The 17759-nt window shown below is 42.3% G+C and overlaps 2 protein-coding genes across 2 annotated transcripts in view; one reads left to right on the forward strand and one right to left on the reverse strand.

Moving 5' to 3' along the window:
• The window catches only part of PTAR1 (protein prenyltransferase alpha subunit repeat containing 1), a 424325-nt gene that overhangs the window by 402246 nt on the left and 4320 nt on the right, over positions 1-17759 (reverse strand). The gene's annotated exons all lie outside the window — the stretch shown is intronic.
• Positions 1-17759, forward strand: part of MAMDC2 (MAM domain containing 2) — a 171151-nt gene that overhangs the window by 58449 nt on the left and 94943 nt on the right. The window contains exons 3-5 of the mRNA XM_050760910.1: positions 4387-4658; positions 5900-5984; positions 9170-9307. Of these exons, the coding sequence (XP_050616867.1) occupies positions 4387-4658; positions 5900-5984; positions 9170-9307 (495 nt within the window). The remainder of the gene's footprint in view (positions 1-4386; positions 4659-5899; positions 5985-9169; positions 9308-17759) is intronic.

Below are 17759 nucleotides of genomic sequence, written 5' to 3' on the forward strand. Positions count from 1 at the left end.
CCCCATCTGCACTAAAATACAAAAAAATTAGCCGGGCATGACAGCATACACCTGCAGTCCCAGCTACTTGGGAGGCTGAGGTAGGAGAATTGCTTGAGCCCAGGCGGTGGAGGTTGCAGTGAGCCGAGATCACATCACTGCATTCCAACCTGGGCGGCAGAGCAAGACTCTGTCTCCATTAAAAAAAAAAAAAAAAAAAAAGTGAAAAGACAAAGCACAGAATGGGAAAAAATATTTGCAAATTATCTATCTGATAAGATCTATTATCCAGAATTTATAAAACCTCTTATAACTCAACAATAAAAAGACAACCCAATTTTTAAAATGGACAAAGGATTTCCAACAGACATTTTTCCAAAGTAGATGTACATTAATAGCCAATAAGCACATGAAAGATGCTCTACATAATTAGTCACTCAAGAAATGCAAATCCAAAGCATAACCAGAGATCACATCTACTAGCGTCACTATAATTAAAAAAAAGATGGGCAATAACAAGTGTTGGCGAGGATGTGGAAAAGTTGGAACTCTCATACACTGCTGGTGGAGATGTAAATGACGCAACCACTTGAGAAAGCAGTTTGGCAGTTCGTCAAAAAGTTAAACATAGAATTTCCGTGTGGCCTAACAATTCCACTCCTAGGTATACACCTAGGAGAACTGAAATTTTTGTATACAAAAACACTTGCATAAAAATGCTCATGGCAGGATTATTCATAATAGTCAAAAAGTAGAGACAATCCAAATGTCCATCAACTAATGAATGAATAAATCAAATGTGGTATATCCATAAAATAGAATATCATCCCCCAAAAAGAATGAAATTCTAATATATGCTACAATATGGATGAACCTTGAAAATATTATGCTGGGTGAAAGAAGCTAGTCACAAAGGGACACATATAATTCTATTCATATAAAGTTTCCAGAATAGGCAAGTTCAGGCAAACAGAAAGTAGATCAGTGGTTTCCAGAGGTTGGGGGTCAGGAGAATGAGGGGTGACTGCTAATAGATACAGGGTTTCCTTTTGGGGTTATGGTGAAAATGTTCTGGAATTAGATAGTGGTGATGGTGCACAACTTTGTGAATATGCTAAAAACCTCTGAATTGTATTAAACGGGTGAATTCTATGGAATGTGAATTATGTCTAAAGTTAACTTCCAAATATCAATCTGATTAAGATGGAATAAATAAAACATTTTACACCCAAAGAAAACTTCATTAATTCACTCGGTGGTAAAATGATTCTTTTTAAGTAAAAAGAACTCAACATTTATTCTAGAATAGCAATTTTCTTAGTGACAAGGCAGGGAAAGGCAACATCCTTGACATTAATATCTTCCTCATCCTATATTTTCTAAAACTTCTTCAAAACATGCCATGTTCCTTCTAGTTCAATTTAGCTATAACATGACAACAAAATATACCCCTACACTGAAGCCACAAGCAGAGATAACAAGTAGTTTCAACTGAAGTGCCAACTCAGATTGATTGGCAGTGGCTACATGGAGCACTATATTTAGAAGGGTTCCAAGGCTGTATCCAGAGCAGGCCTGGAAAATGTAGTGATTAATTTAGAAAATTAGTCTTGAAGTTGGCAGTGATAGTGGAGGTGGGCGGCGCTTGGGCTAATGATTAGGTCTAGGAAAATGCATCATTCTACTGAGTGCATTGCATCCAATCAGCTGGGTAGATACATCTTTGCTTGGACTGTAATGCAGCTAATAGGCACATTCACATGGCGTGACCTAAAAACAAATATGAGATCTTTAATTTAAATACAAAATTCCAATATTTTAAAATAACTCACATTTATGGCTAAGATGTCAAAATCACTCAATGAATAGCACCAACTTTCATCACACAGAATAAAATCTAGGTATTTTAAATAGTACATTTTATATAGTGTGTGCTCTCAAAGGTTCTTGACAAGAGAACATTAGCATACGCTTATAGCAAAATCTGATCAGGTGAGAGAATATCAAGAGAATTTTTTATGGCACTCACTGAAAAGCCAAGAAAATCACTGGCAGATGGACTCTGTGCACCTGCTGTAACACACATTCACTTAAATTTGCGTTGTACCTTCCAGCAGAACTGTTGCCTCCGTCCTTTACGTGCCACAGGAGCCTGCACTTTCTTTGGTAGATGAGAGGTGGCTGGAGAATGAACCCTATTTACCTGTCATACATTGTAAGTCAGCAACTCTCAAAGACCAGTAGCATCAGCATCTCCTGGAATGTCTAAGAAATGCAATCTGTTAGAAATGCAGCATCACCCCAGCCCTACTGGTTTGGAAACTCAAGGGGTGGGCCTGGAGATCTGTATTTGAACAAGATTTCCAGGTGACTCTGGGCTCAACTTTAAGAGCATTGCCCTTTCTAGAGTGGGGAAAGGAAAAGGGGAGGGAGAAAAAAGGGGAGGCTGGGGAAGTGCCCAGGGAAAATTGAGCCTCCCATGGCAGCAAAGTTGGTATTTGATGTGAATGTTGATAGGACATAGCAAGGTCTTTATTTGTTTTTTTCCTCTTTTATACTCCATGTCCCAACTCTCTATTTCCTCGGAAAAGGTTTGAGGTACTCATGTGATCTCCCCCAATCCAGCCTGCTTGAAGTCCCTTCTTTTGGGACAGTAGCAAAGAGTGGGGAAAGAGGATGGCACTAATACATTCCTCACGCCACAAGAAGCGGCACTTTTATCCAAAAAGGGTTGGCCTCAAGAGCCCTGGCTTAGAATAGTCAAACCCAACAAGCCTTTCACCTCGGAAATGCGCGTGAAGCACTTAGAACAGTAGTTGGGCCTGGGTTGCAGTGAGCGTTGCCTATATGTGGGAGGTATGGTGGTGGCAGCAATCGCTGCAAGGGCCAGATTTCTCCACAAGGGTGCCTGGGTTGGCATCTGGAAGCAATTGCTATCTGCACCCAGTGGGTGGTTGCTATGTTAAGAAGATTGCCAGCAAGAGTTAGATCTTGATCTTGAAACCCTTCAGTCGGCAAGCAAGGATCCCTGAAGACAGTGCCCTAACTGTGTCCCTCATGTGAGGATGGCCGTCATCTGAGCTCCAGTTGGCCTGTCAGTACTCGCCACAGAGATAAGGATCCAGGCTGGGATGGGCATTTGAGACAACAAGCGTGGGAGGACAGGCTAAGAACATCAAGCAAAACAAAGAGGCTTTTCAGATCCTTTCTAGTAAGAGTTTAGGGTTAGGGAGACTGAACTGCAGACACAGGGAGGGGGAAGCCACAGGATGAAAGACAGCAGGTTAAATGACAGCCATGAATGTGGGACCCTCTGAGAAATCATGAGAATCTGCAAGGCCAGAAAGGCCCAGGAGGTCCCCAAAGACCCACAGGCAATCGGATCATTGATATAGGAAACCAGATGGCCAGAGGTGAGTTTGGAAGGCTTGAGTTAAGGTTCTTGGCTTCAATGCCCCACCTTTTTTAATAGAAATGTTTTTCACATCCTGTACAGTCAGCAGAAAACACTTGTCAATATTAGGAGGGTAGAGGGAGAAGGGAAGGAGAATGAACAGAGGAAAAGGAAAGGAGGAGGAGAAGGATGGGGAAACGGGAAGAGGAAGACAGAAGTGAGGAGGAGAAGGAGAAAGGAGGAAAGAGGGAATCCAAAAGGAGAAGTGAGGATAGAGGAGAAGGAAGGATGATTGCTAGTCTCAGAGTGTCCAGTGCTTTCCCAGCCCTGTGCTACATGTTTTGCAAGTGTTTCCTCATTTAGTTCTCAGAACTATGAAATTTGGTCATGGAAGAGTCAAGGGAAGGAAGTCTTATTCCTAATTTAAAAAATAAAATAGCTTACAATGTACTTTTTCTGCCTAGGTCCCAAGATCCAGGCTTAGGTAACCAAATCAATTCAGTTTACATAATGGTACAAGTTAAATGCAGATTGAAGCATTAGGTAATGGGGAGAGCTATGTAAGGAGAAGGTTGAGTCCACCTAGTTATGCTGACTTCAGTCATGCTGCTCTTCTGATTCCGATGTCCCTCAGCCTGCAGAAACATATGCCTATGGGGACCAGGGAGATGAATGCAATGTGCTAAATGGGCCTGGTGTAAAAGAATAAAAAGCAGAGACAGTGTCAGGAGTGAAGAGGGAGTGATGGCAATTACGGCAAAGCGGAGACCACATGCCACCCTCTGAAGAGGCAGCACCACTCAGCTCCAGCCTGTTGTCGTCATCTGGTAACATGGCCTCAGTGCTTTCAATTTTTTCAAAAGAGGCCAGTGATCCAGTGTTCAGGCAGCTTCCAGTGGGTTGACAAAATATATCTGCAGGTTTATCTGCCCAGAGACTTGACTGCAGTTGCATATTTTTCCAGGTTGCAAACCAAAAATTGATCATTTTCCTGTGTTCCTTTCTCTTTCCAGGTCATTACATTTACGTGGATACCTCCTTTGGCAAGCAGGGGGAGAAAGCTGTGCTGCTAAGTTCTGACTTACAGGCTGAGGAATGGAGCTGCCTCCGCTTGGTCTACCAGATAACGACATCTTCAGAATCTCTGTCAGATCCCAGCCAGCTGAACCTCTATATGAGATTTGAAGATGAAAGCTTTGATCGCTTGCTTTGGTCAGCTAAGGAACCTTCAGACAGCTGGCTCATAGCCAGCTTGGATTTGCAAAACAGTTCCAAGAAATTCAAGGTAGGTGGAGTTTAGGAGAAAGATATAGAGCCTCTTATCTTTGCTTTATACTATTCTAAAATCTTATGAAAATTTCTGATGTGGAGGTTAGTTATCTCCTGGATTTTGATGTGATGTTTCATAGGATACATACCATAGAAGAATATTAGCAATGGAACTTAACATTTTGTTTATTCCTTAAAAGAGCTTCTTCCCAGATTTCCTTCCCATCTATTTAAATAAGCCTTCTGTAAAAATCTAAATGGGGCTTAAACCAACCTCTTCAATGAAAATAGATTTTCTATGGCTTTTAGGGAGTATTCTCATTTCTATAATTTTATTTCATCCTTCTAAACTGTGTGTGCTATGTGTTTGTCATCTTAATCATTTCTTTGCTACAAATTTTGAACAAAACATTAACTATAATAAAATGAAAATGAAAATACTTTAAAAGAGAGAAAATACTTAAAGGATATGTTCCATTTCCTTTTCAAAGAGGGAAGGTGTTCCTTTGGGAGTCCTGGAAAAGGAAAGTAGAGAATATAAGGTGATGCTGGGTGTGGATTGGATAAGGAAGGAGGATGGGATCCAGACACACCTGGCCATGAAGTGTGATGTTTATTGAAAATATTTCATCAAGGACACAATGGAGCCATCATGAAAACATTCCCCATTCCTAATCCACCTTTCAGTTTCCTATCCCATCCTGCTTCTTCTTTGAAAAGCTTGAAATACTTTACTCTCCAATACCCTCTTTCTGCCTGGAGTCCTTCCCTGTCAGCTGGTGGTTGAGGATGGAGCATGGGGCCTCTGAGTTCCCTCTTTTACAACATCCTCCCAGCAGTTATCACCTCCTAAATCTGCCAGCATAGTTGCAGAATATAGGGCTAAAACCACAGGAGAAAAAGTGATTACTTTCAGAAACAGGACCACAAGTGCTACCACAAGCACTGAAGATGGTGGTGGTTGGGATAACAATAGAAGAGAAGACAGCTGGCTCTGAGCTTCTATCAGATGCCTTACTCACCTCGAAGTTTTGATGTATGAGTTTATGTGCACATGCGCATGCACACATATACATACACACACATTCTTTTAGTAAAGTCCATAGTGAAATTGGTATCCAATAGCAACTAGCTGAGACTAACAATCCTATTTTGCCTTGAATGGCTGAACAGCTCCAGACTAATAGCTGAAATACTGAACCAAGGAAACATGATGTTTTGAAGTCTAACTCCCCTTCTTCCCCATATGTTGTGCAGATTTTAATAGAAGGTGTACTAGGACAGGGAAACACAGCCAGCATTGCACTGTTTGAAATCAAGATGACAACCGGCTACTGTATTGGTAAGTGGGCTTCATTTTCATTAAATCAAACTGCGAATCTTTTTCTAAAAGCTACTGTTGCCAGAGGGAACTGAATCAATCCTAAAGACCAAGTATTTTATAGAATGCACTGCATAATGCATACTGGTTTAAATTCTTTGCTAGGTTCATTTGAATACTGTATGTTGTTTTGTCTTTAGTGTGGGAAGGCTCATTAGAATTTGCCTGTACTGTCTGGATTAATGAAAGAAACATAGATGCAGCAACTGTAACTTGAGAACTGCCACCTTAACCTTGACATGTTCTGATTAAAATAATTTACAAATTGCTGGAAACTCAGCTTTTTGTAGCATGTGCCAGAAAAGCAGACATTGTATTATCTTCTTTCCCTCATTTCTCTCTTGGCATACCACTGCCCTCCTCTTAATAATCACAGTTGTCACTTAGAATTCACTTGAGAAGAGTTGGTTGGCTGTCTCTTATGTGCCAGCTTCCAAGAGGGCATAAAGAAAGGGTAAACCCTGTCCTATGGTGGTTCAGTCTCTATTTGTCTACACTGAAGCTAGTTCTGTATATGATAACTACTGCTGAGGAAGGACAAGCTGTGCAGTGGGGGCGCAGGGAGGAGGAGAAGAAATTGGAGAGGACTGAATAGGGACAATGCATTGGAGCTGGAGTTTCAAGAAGGAGAAGAATTTAGTTAAGTGGAGGTGCACGGTAGGAAGGCAAGGGTTCTCTGTGGCCAGACTTCTGTGGGGAGAAAGAACAGAGCAGGTTCAGGCAAAGGGAAGAGGCTGAGTAAGGTGTTTGAAGTGAAGACCAAGACTGCTAAGGGAGTTTGTGATGGAAAAGTGTGGATGCAGGATGTGGAGCTTGGACCTGCTGAATCATATGGGTCAGCCAGCAGGGGAGAAGTGTGCAGCTGCACTTTCAGATGACTCCAGCTGTCACGTGGAAGATGAGTTGGGTACAAGGAAAATACACAGCAGGTGGGAAAACCCCTAGGAAGCAGCTGTGACCTTACAGAGGGGACTTAATGAGGGCAATACTGAATTAGCAGTGGAATCGGGAAAAGGCAGTAGAATTGAGAGATTTTTCAGCACTGACAGCTCTTGAAGGCTAAATGAACGTGGCGGGGAAGAGAAAGGACAGTCAAAGAAGGTTCTGAACAACAACAACAACAAAAAAGCCTTTGCTAATCCCCTGAAGTTTCACTTCTCTGTTTTGATCTCAATGATGTCTCTAGGGCAAGTGAAAGAAAATATACCATTTTCTGAAGATACAGTGAGGCTCAGGCTCCCTTCCTTGAGCCTCCCTCTGGGCTCCCACCTGGCATCTGTAAAAGGTTGCAAACGACAGAGAAGTTAGACACCCCTGGTGGAGCGCCACCTGCTGGCCCAGTCAGCTTACTGAGCCTCAGCCTCTGCTTTGTCATCTGTAAAATGGGAATAAAATGCTTCCCTCCTAGGATTCTTGGGAGGAGGAATGAGATCGTGGCTATGAAGATGATTGGTATATACAGTGCTGGGCATCCAAAACATGTTGCCTTTCTTCAAATCATGTGGTGACTTCTGATTTGTTTGAAACAAAAGGATGCCAACACTTTTAACTCGTTAAACTCTATGATCATGCTCTCACTTCTTTCTTTCTGGGTACTTTCTCTGTCTCTTTCCATTCCTCATCTGTAAAATGAGGTTAGTAACAGTGCCTATGTCATGGGGCTGCTTTGAGGATTGAATAAGTTAATTTATGTAAAGTGCTGAGAATGAAGCCTGGCACATTGAGGAATATTTTGCTTTTTATTTTACTCTTAGGCAGCCTTTGGCACTGAATGTTAGGGCATTGGTTAGCAGACACTGTGGTGGAAACATTGAAAATGAAAATCTTAGAAATTTTCAGTGCTTGCTAATGTAAAAACACATTGCTGACTATACCAGTCAAGATCCTGGCAGGAAGGAGGAAACAGGATACACTCAACCTGAGTAATTTGAGGGAAGCTCACTGAAGAGATCACAAACTGTGAGTGGTAAAGGAAGCCAGCAAGGGACAGCTCTGTGACCCAGGACTAGTAACAGTGATAATTCATGAGCTGTTGTCTTCTTTTGGCCTGAAAGGACAAGGGAGGAGGAGTTTCCAGTACCTATAAACAATAGCTATTTGGTGAGGACTGCTTGACAAGATTTGCCAACCCATGGCGACCTGGCTGGGAGACTGCTGCGCAATTAAACCCCTGATTTCACTCTCCTTCCACCTTCCATTGGTCGAATCCAACAGGGAGATGGAAGGCAGGGGAGCCCATTGATACAGTTCAGATAGGTCAACCTCTGCAGGACCTATCAGGTGGAGAAGAGCAAAATTGATCTGCAGGGGGCCAATGGCCAGCACAATTATACTTCCTAGTTTAATTGCATGATTATAAGGGTCAGTGGAGGCATTAGCTTGTGAGTTTCTTGCTCCTTTTTAAGGAAAAGTTGTGGATGAAGATCAATATATCCACGCAAACATGCCAACGACACTAAGGGGAGAAGAGGAGGGTCTGATTATCCTCTCTCTCTTCTCCACTCAGTAGCTGCAAAAGGAACCCAGAACCTAGGATAGATCTGTCCCACCTATTTTGCCTGGGTTCTCATTTATAAGAAAAATGGAATTTTAGCATCTCGGACACATGCCCCTCAGCTCTGGGCAACTTGTTCATCATGAGAAGAGAAAGGAAAGGAGGACTGGGCTACCAGATTCAAGAAAGGGTTGTGGAAAAAATTTTCTAGAGCTCAGAGCATAACGCTGAGCAGTGCTTTGAGACAGAGGTGACTGATAAAAACAGCTGACTTGTACCAAGCACTGACCACATGCCTGGCACTGCGCTGGGAGCTCTCCACACTTACAATAGCTCTGTGAAGTAGGAACATTGTCCCCATTTCACATATGGAGACACAGAGGCTACAAAAAGTGATAAGTCATGCTCCAAGTGACATGGCTAATAAGTGGAAGGGCCATAATCCAAAGGGCCAATGATGAATTAGAATCTTGATTTATTACAGGATCTGTCTCTCTTCTTGACCAATATTGTGCGGGGGTCCTGGTAGAAAGGTCACAGTGGGCAAAGGAAGAGAGAAACTTCTGAATATCTAAGAGCAAACTCTGTAGTAGGATGGGTGTACCCAGGTGTGACTGTGTGTCCATGCAGTGTTTTTGTTTCCCTTCCCCAGAATGTGACTTTGAAGAAAATCATCTCTGTGGCTTTGTGAACCGCTGGAATCCCAACGTGAACTGGTTTGTTGGAGGAGGAAGTATTCGGAATGTCCATTCCATTCTCCCACAGGATCACACCTTCAAGAGTGAACTGGGTGAGCTGCGGTCAAATGGAGTCCATTTCCCAGGATAAATTTTTCTGCTGTCTCCTCCCACTTCCTGCACTGACCTAGCTGTGGCTTCTGTCAATAGGGAAGAGAGGAGGGAGGAGGGTGAGTAGGAACTAAGTAGGAACCAGGAGGTGTGGCAGAAGAGTAGGGAAGGATCTACAGGGAGGTAGAGACAAGCTGCACCTGTGAGCTCTGTAGCTACGGGGAAGGCCACCCCGTAAAGATTTTCCTTCACCTGTGGCCTAGTCTTGTATTTTCACATTTCCATATTATGCTTTACTTTCTTGTGTATTTGTTGTTTAATATTTCTCATTTCTAAAGACAAGGCTGGAATAATCCTAGGTTACTTTTCACTGAAAATAGATCAAAGGATGGGAAAGGGTCCTAGGAACTTCCCAAGTGACAGTGAGGTGAGCCAATACTGCTGATTAGCTCTGAATGTGGTGTGCAACAGGCCCCCCTAGTGGCGAAGAAGGCTGCTTCTCTGCAAGGAAAATGAGAGATGTGAGGTTGTGTTATCAGCAAGAAGTCAGCTTTGAGAAGAAGTCCTCCACAGAAGAGAGACAAGGGCAAGGGCTTACTTACTTGTGGGTTACCACTGCTCTCACCTGGACCCTGGTAGGCTTTGGAAAAGCCTAGGTCTCTCCACAGTTGCAAGACATTTCATCCTCGACTCCAAGGTCTCCAAGGAGTAAGAAGCTTCTGGCGGCTGGCTTTTCAACAAGAACAAGACAGGAATTTTTATTCTGCTGCAAACAGTTAACTTTTTCTCTTTTGATCCTTTACACAGAGATATTGATGACCTTTTATGGTTCTTTCCATTTTTCTTCATTCACTATTGCTTTTCGTCATCTGAATATTTTTAACCATGTCTCCAACTCTTTTTTTCAAAAGTGCTCATCCTTCAGCTTATCTTGACTCTAGACCGTCTTCATCCTAACCTTATTGTTCTCTTTGCTCCTATTCTATCTTCTCATTTATATCCCGAATCTCAGGTTCAGTCTCCTGTAACAGCCAGGCAGACAGTATAAGCAAATGACATGTGGGCTGGGTGAGGACTGTGGCAAACTAGACAGCAGAGACCCTGTGCAAAGGCTACTCGGCTCTAATGAGTTGCTGCTGTGTGAGAATGCAAGCCCGGGTTGCTAGATCTTTTGATGTTTCAAGATCATCAGGAAGGCAGGGGATTTTTTTGTGTGTGAAATTTCCCAAATGTTTAAAAGTTGGTGAATGTTTTCTAAAATCACAGTGTGGGCCAATAAAACACATTTGCAGGTCAGGTCCTGTTGGCCAACTTCTATTTTGCAACCTTCATTTGACAAGTTTCTTTTCTTTTACAACATGTTCAGGCTTCTTAGAATAAGTTACTTATAAGTAACCACAAATAAAAAGATCGGAGTCTCATGGAGCTTGCCTGTTTAAAACAAATGCAACTTTAAATCTAGCATTGTCATAAATTTGACCCAGCATTAGATATAATGGGGAAAATGACAATTAAAATGACAGATCCTCTATGGCCCCTTCCCAGCTTCAAGGAAGATTCTTTCAAGAAAGGAAAAGAGATTTTTATCACAACTGGATGTTAACAAAGGGCGGTATGTGTCAAGTGCAATAAGAGTTGTCTCCTTCCCCCACCAAAAAAGAAAGGTGTTGGGAATTCAGAGACAAAAGAGGCCCCTCACTGCTTGGATGTCCTAGAAGACATGATAAAAGAAGTAAACCGTATTTCGGGGATTGGTGTGATTTTGACAAAGATGAGAAAAAGCTAAGAGCAATGATACAGTGGTGGTAGCTACGAGGGGTGGATGGGGGAAGAGATGTGGCTGAGAAAGCAGTACAGGGACAAATTCAAAAATGCCTGGAATGCCAGGTAAGAGACTTTATTTCATTGACAATGGGAGGCCACACAGGTGTTTGGGCAGGGGAGAGACACCATCACAGCAGTGTTTTTAGATGGATTAACATGACAGGGATTATTTCAGTAGATGGACAGTAAAAAGGTAGAGCAAGAGTACAGAAGAATCCCCCAGAAACTGTTTCTTCAGATGCATCTGGGGTCACTTACATAAGAAATTGAGATAAGACCAAAAAAAAAAAAAAAAAAAGCATGTTTATGTACTTCCTACCTTTAAAACCTAGGTTCAGCCTTTTCTTTTCTTTTTTTTTTTTTTTTTTTTTTTTTTGAGATGGAGTCTTGCTCTGTTGCCCAGGCTGGAGTGCAGTGGTGTGATCTCAGCTCACTGAGACCTCCACCTCCCGGGTTCAAGCAATTTTCCCTGCCTCAGCCTCCCAAGTAGCTGAGATTACAGACACCTACCACTTCATCCAGTTAATTTTTGTATTTTTAGTAAGGACAGGGTTTCCCCATGTTGGCCAGGCTGGTCTCAAACTCCTGACCTTAGGTGATCTGCCTGCCTCAGCCTCCCAAAGTGCTGTTTAGCACTTTTGACAGTGACAAGAGATTGAATTTTTTCTATGGATAGTCCATATTTTTACCTTATAAATAAGTGGCCTATCCTCATTTGGGGCCCTTTGTAGGAACCACACTATAAACGAGTGCTCTGTGTACAGTGAATGATAACCAGTCATGGCAAAGTAATCCATGAATCTTCATGAGTATTTTAAAAGACAGTTGGGTTAACTCAAAATAATAAAATGTCACCAACTCTTGAGAGCTTTATGTAAATGAGTAAAGCAACTAACAATCTCTTGGGGTTTGAAGAAAGAAAAGCCCAATGATTTTTTCTTCATGTGTGACAATAGGCTAGTTTTGAGATTGTTTTTCTGTCCTATCTTAAGAATCTAATACAAGGAACAGAAAGGATCTTGAAAGGCTGATGCATCAAAATGGCAATTATGTCTCCTGTCATTATCACAGTTGCACAGAGATGCAAATTTAACAATGGGGAAGTGTTAGAGAACTTTTCCCAAATCATTTAAAAATTAGTTCCAAAGTCAAACCCTGTGGGTAACCAATATTATGATTCAGTGATTATTCAGTGTTTCATTTTTCATCCTCAATGATGGCAAGAGGCAGCTGGCTGGGGAGAACATATATTTCTTGGAAGAGGCAACAGACCAATGGACTAGTGTCAAATCATCCATTTGACTATGTTATCTGAGTGCAATTCATCCTTTGAAGAGTGTAATTCTCCTAGTCCTTCTTCACGCCCATCTGTAATCATAGAATATTCTGACTATATTTGTGTCCCCAGGGATAGAGAAAGAGCCCCAGGCTAGGAGTCCAAATACTTGTGCTCCAGGCTCAGTTATCAGAGTACTTTATTACCTTGACTAAGCCCTCAACTTCTTAGGGTCTCCATTGACACATCTGCAAATGAGCAATTTGAATTCAATGATTCAAAGATGGCTTTGAGTTCCAATATTTTACTTTTCTCTCATTGCCTAATGCTATTTACCAAAATCTCCAAATTCACCATTCAGTGAGATCTATTTCAAAATGGCTTGAGTCCCTCCTGGATACTTATAAGCACACAGCATTTGGCACTAGAAGAAAAGGAGAACTAAAGGAACAAAGGGTTGAGAAAAAGAGGCCCTGGATTTTCTAGTATCTTGACCAGAAGGGTCAAGACGTAGGCATAGTGGTGTGGTCATCCTTGAGAAGCACTAAGACTTGCTGGTAGGGTGCTGCCACCCCTGACATAAGCACTTGCCTCTCTCCTCTCCCACTCCCTTTTTCCCTCCCATCTCCTTCTCTCCATTTTCCCATTCTTCCTCTTCTTTCTTGGCTATTCTAGAATACTTCCCCAAGGCAGGCAGCTTTTCCCACTAGCATTGCTTGGTACCCATATGTCAATACTGTGGGCTGAAAAAGAAACTGACCTGAGGGTTGAAGGGAGGAAGTCTAAAAAGATCTTCTACCTACCTTCCAGCAATCCATGGGATTACCCAGTCAGAGCCTCAACACCAGAATTACGCTTCTTCATTGATCACTTATTCATTCCTTCACTCATTCAACAAACACATAATAAGCACTTTTTACATGTATTTATATTTACATTCTTGCATACCCTGGTGATGTAAAAAAAACAGTCATTCTGGATAAAGAAAATGTGGCACATATACACCACAGAATACTATGCAGTTATAAAAAAGGATGAGTTCATGTCCTTTGCAGGGACATGGATGAAGCTGGAAACCATCATTCTCAGCAAACTAACACAGGAACAGAAAACCAAACGCCGCATGTTCTCCCTCATAAGCGGAAGCTGAACAATGAGAACACATGGACACAGGGTGGGGAACATCACACACTGGGGCCTGTTGGCAGGGTGGAGATAGCATTAGGAGAAATACCTAATGTAGATGACGGGTTGATGGGTACAGCAAACCACCATGGCGCATGTATACCTGTGTAACAAACCTGCACATTTGACACATGTATCCCAGAACTCAAAGTATAGTTTAAAAAAAAAAAAAAAAAAATGCTTAAAAAAAAGAAAAAAATCATTAACCTCAAAGAGTTTATAGGAACCAACTTTTCCCAAAATGTCCTTCCCTAATCCTTATATGGAGCACAAGGGTGATACGTGGTCAAATAAACTGGGGAAACCCTGCATTAAAGAAAGCTAAACAGATTTATTTCAGGATTTCCCACCACCTTTAATATAGTTCTGTGCTCATGTACATTATGGCATTTCTCAAATTATCTGAATACCAAAATGCTACATAAACTTGCAAGCATGCACAGTAATGCATGACTAATAGAGGTATGAAATAAATGATATGAAACCACAGAAAAAAGACTACCTTGGTTTTGGGGTACAGAGAAGGCTCTCTTGAGGAAGGAATAGCAGAACGGGAATTTGAAGAAATGGATAAGGGGGAGACTAACGCAGCATGTGCAAAAGTGTAGAGGCATGAGAGTGGATGGTTTATTTTATGATTGGACAGCATTTGAGAAGCACAAGGTATGTGATGATGGCAGAGGAACCCCTAGGTCGCAGGCTACATTCCTACTTATGATTAGCAGGAAGCCTGGTTGCCTGCATTCCAATCTTTCCCGTTATTTCACTCCAAGTCCTCTTCAACCTTTGGACTAATATTTTGGCCATTCATTAGCCAACATCCCCACTCAACACACACACACACACACACACACACTCCTCTAAGCCTGGAGTGCTCTGTAAGTCTTTCCCCTATAGAGGGTGAGGCTAAAAATGATGAGTTCAAAAGATTCTAAAATACTTTATTTGAAAAGCTCTGCCCATAGGACTCAAAGATTTGGTCAGTATCATTCTTTAAAACAAAGCAAAACAAACCCTCCAATGCTCTAAAAAGGAAAGAGGTTGCCTCTCCTATATTTGCTTTCTACTGGGTATACTGATTTCCCTGGAGCTCTATCAGTTTGGGTGGCAAAGTTAAGATTAAATGGTTCAGATGTCTGCCTGCAACAGCAGATTTTGCTCTATGTGAGTTCATCTTGTGTTCGTTCATATACTGGATGCAGCTTTTGCCTTTGCTTTCAGGTAAAAACTGGAGAAACAGCATGTAGAAGGGGAGCTCATTGTCTACTTAAGAATTTCAGAACTGCAGAGAGGGTTGAGGGAAGTCTTCCCAGGAGAGTGCTAGTCTTTGGGTTGTAGAAAAGCAAACAGTGAATGTAATTTCTGAAAACTACAATGTGGATATGAGTTTTCCTTCATTTCCTTGTATGTTCCAAACAATCTGCCCCAAACATTGAGTCAAGGTTTTTAAATGAGCATCGTGCCCCCAAATTATTGTCTAATGATAGAAATGACTAAAATAATGCAGTAAGAATTGTGGTGGGACATCTTTGGAATACTGGAGGGGTTGTGATTTTTATACTGTGTTTTCTTAATTCTGACTCATCACATATGGGTTTCTTTCTTTATTCATATTTCATGAAGTGAAACAAAATCTTTCAGGAGGTAACCTACTGACAGCTCAGATCATTACTGTTTTCTACCTACCTTAGCGAAAAAAAAGAAAAAGAAAAATAGGTGATTGCCGGAAAAATAATGAGGGAAATGCATCTCTTTGCTGATATTTAAAAAACCAAGCCTGCTTGTTGTGTTGCTCTGGAAGAAGCTGGACAAGGTTTCAAAACCTAAAAAAAGGTTAGAGTTATTTTATTCCATCAAACATCACGAGATGGATGGATCATCTCTCCATGATCATGACACTCTTTACTCATTTCAGTTTGGAATGAGCAAGGGTCGTCTTAACAGGACCTATTTATTTACTCTCTGCATTGATCCATTTGGTGCGTGGTGGAAGCATGCGGTAGGGAAGCAGCTTTCTTAATTTACTTACCATTTTCTTTGTGCAAGGTCTGCTGAATTTCCTTTCTCTACCCTTGGATGACTTGCTGTGGCTTTCCAGTTACTTTCAGGTATTAATAAACATCTTCACTTTCAAGGATTAGGTTCAGTCAAGTCACAACTGCAATGTCTCATTTAGTTTAGATCTTCCCACAGACTGGGCCACACAACAGCTGTAGAGAGAAAGGTTTGTGCTTTGTCTCTTCATACTTCACCTTTTTCTTCCCTACCTCTTCTCCCTCTTACTGGCTTCTGGCTGCTTCAGGGTTGGGAGGCAATAGGCGGGGTGGGGATGGAACAGAAAGGCAAAGGCCAGGGACAAAACTTTCACTTGACTGTTGCTATTTAATCTAGAGGTGATGCCCTTCATACAGCACATGGCCAAATTCTGGCATTCCTGTCATGGCCAATGGGGGATCCCACTTTAGTGTTGCCAGACAGGGTTGAGCAACTCTCTGGCTGACCATCTATGAATCCTTCTTAGCTCCTATAAGTCATGGTATGCCCCAACAGCTCCCTTCTAATGGAATTACCGCACTGGCAGGCAGTTCTCTTGAGAAGAGTTCTTTTAAGGTAGTGTAGCCCAGCTGCCTTCTAAATTGCCCCCTCAAACTCTGGAAGTGCAGTTCACCGGCAGCAAACTCCTTTTTCTCTACTCTTCCCCCACAGGTCCCTAGGGTCAGCTTCTTGCCTTTAGAGGTATGCACCAGTGCCAGGCTCCATCTTTGCATCACACCACACTCCAGTATCACTGGTCAAGCTTTCTTAAGAACTCTGACCCCCTTCATCTCAAGGTTCAGAGCAATTGCAGAGCTCAGAAATTTCTGCACATAGGGGAGGGGATGAGGTTAGATGGCAGTTTCCTTCCTCTACCTTTTCCATGAGTGGTTCCCTTAAGGCCCCTCCTTTAGACAAGGTAAGAAAGGGGAAGCAATTCCTTTGCCTTCCCTGGAGAGGTTGAAAGGAAACACATAGCAGGGCGGTTCTGTGACAACGCTCTTTATAGAAACCCCATCTCCAATCTCTCTGATTCATCTCGAGCCTTCTCATATGCACAAGCTAGAGGGGAGAGACGGGCTAACACTGGTAGAGCCGGGGTAGGTGCCAGGGGTTGCCACTTAGCATATTGATGGTCTAGCACCTCTCTTTAGAAAATAGAGGTTGTCGTCACTTATTGTTTGGGGCTTTGAGGTCTTAGCACAGATACGAGAAGTCTCACGTAATATTCATTCATGTTTACATCATCCTTGAAAGCTGTATAAAAAGACTAGAGTCTGACTTTATGATGGTAAGGGCCACCAAAACCCTTACAACTAAAGGCTCGTGAAGATACTGTCAGACTCATTGGGTGGAAAAACACGCATTGTAACTCATTCTCTTTGGGTGCCATCTACTCACCATGGCAGCAGACCAGGGGTATTTCCCTCTGGCATACATCTCTTCAGACCAGGTTGTCTGCCCTACTGGGGAGACAGCTTGTCCAGACAACCAGCAACACTGGAGCAGACAACACAATTGGAGTGCAAATGTGGCCAACAGGACCGCATCACAGCTGAGTCAGAGAATGCCTCTGGCACCACGGCCAAGCCAAGGGCAGTCTTGGGGGAATGCTGGTGAGCCAGACTGCTTGAAAATAAACATTCAGAAACCGCCTTTAAAGTTCTTTCCCTAATACAAGGGGAAATGGCTGACTACCAGGGGCCACTGGTTCCACATGAAAAGTTCAGCTAATACAGAAGGCTGCTGCAAGAAAGGAACGGACAGCCTCTTCAGGAGGAAGTGTGCATACACCAGCACCGCAGGCTCCATCCCAGAAGAGGCCTGAGCACTGGCGGCATGACTGAGAATTGTGATCTTTGTTTCAGCTGAATTTGAAATGTTTTTTGCCTAGAAACCTCGGGCTCTTTGTGTATAATCCAGAATTAGGTAATAATAGATTGATTTTCACTCTGTGTATGGCAAAGCAGCACATACTGTAGAGGAGTGGCAATAAGCTTCTCAATTCTTAATCTTATGGGGGAACCCATTCCCCCCATATAACCTCTTTCATTTTCAGTTCAAGTTTTAATACTTTAAAAATCTCTGTGGCCTGCAGGGTCTCCAGTGATTTGGCAGATTAAAGGATCCTGTCT

The sequence above is a fragment of the Macaca thibetana genome, chromosome 15 (assembly GCF_024542745.1).
Source record: "Macaca thibetana thibetana isolate TM-01 chromosome 15, ASM2454274v1, whole genome shotgun sequence".
In the NCBI taxonomy this organism is placed as follows: domain Eukaryota; kingdom Metazoa; phylum Chordata; class Mammalia; order Primates; family Cercopithecidae; genus Macaca; species Macaca thibetana.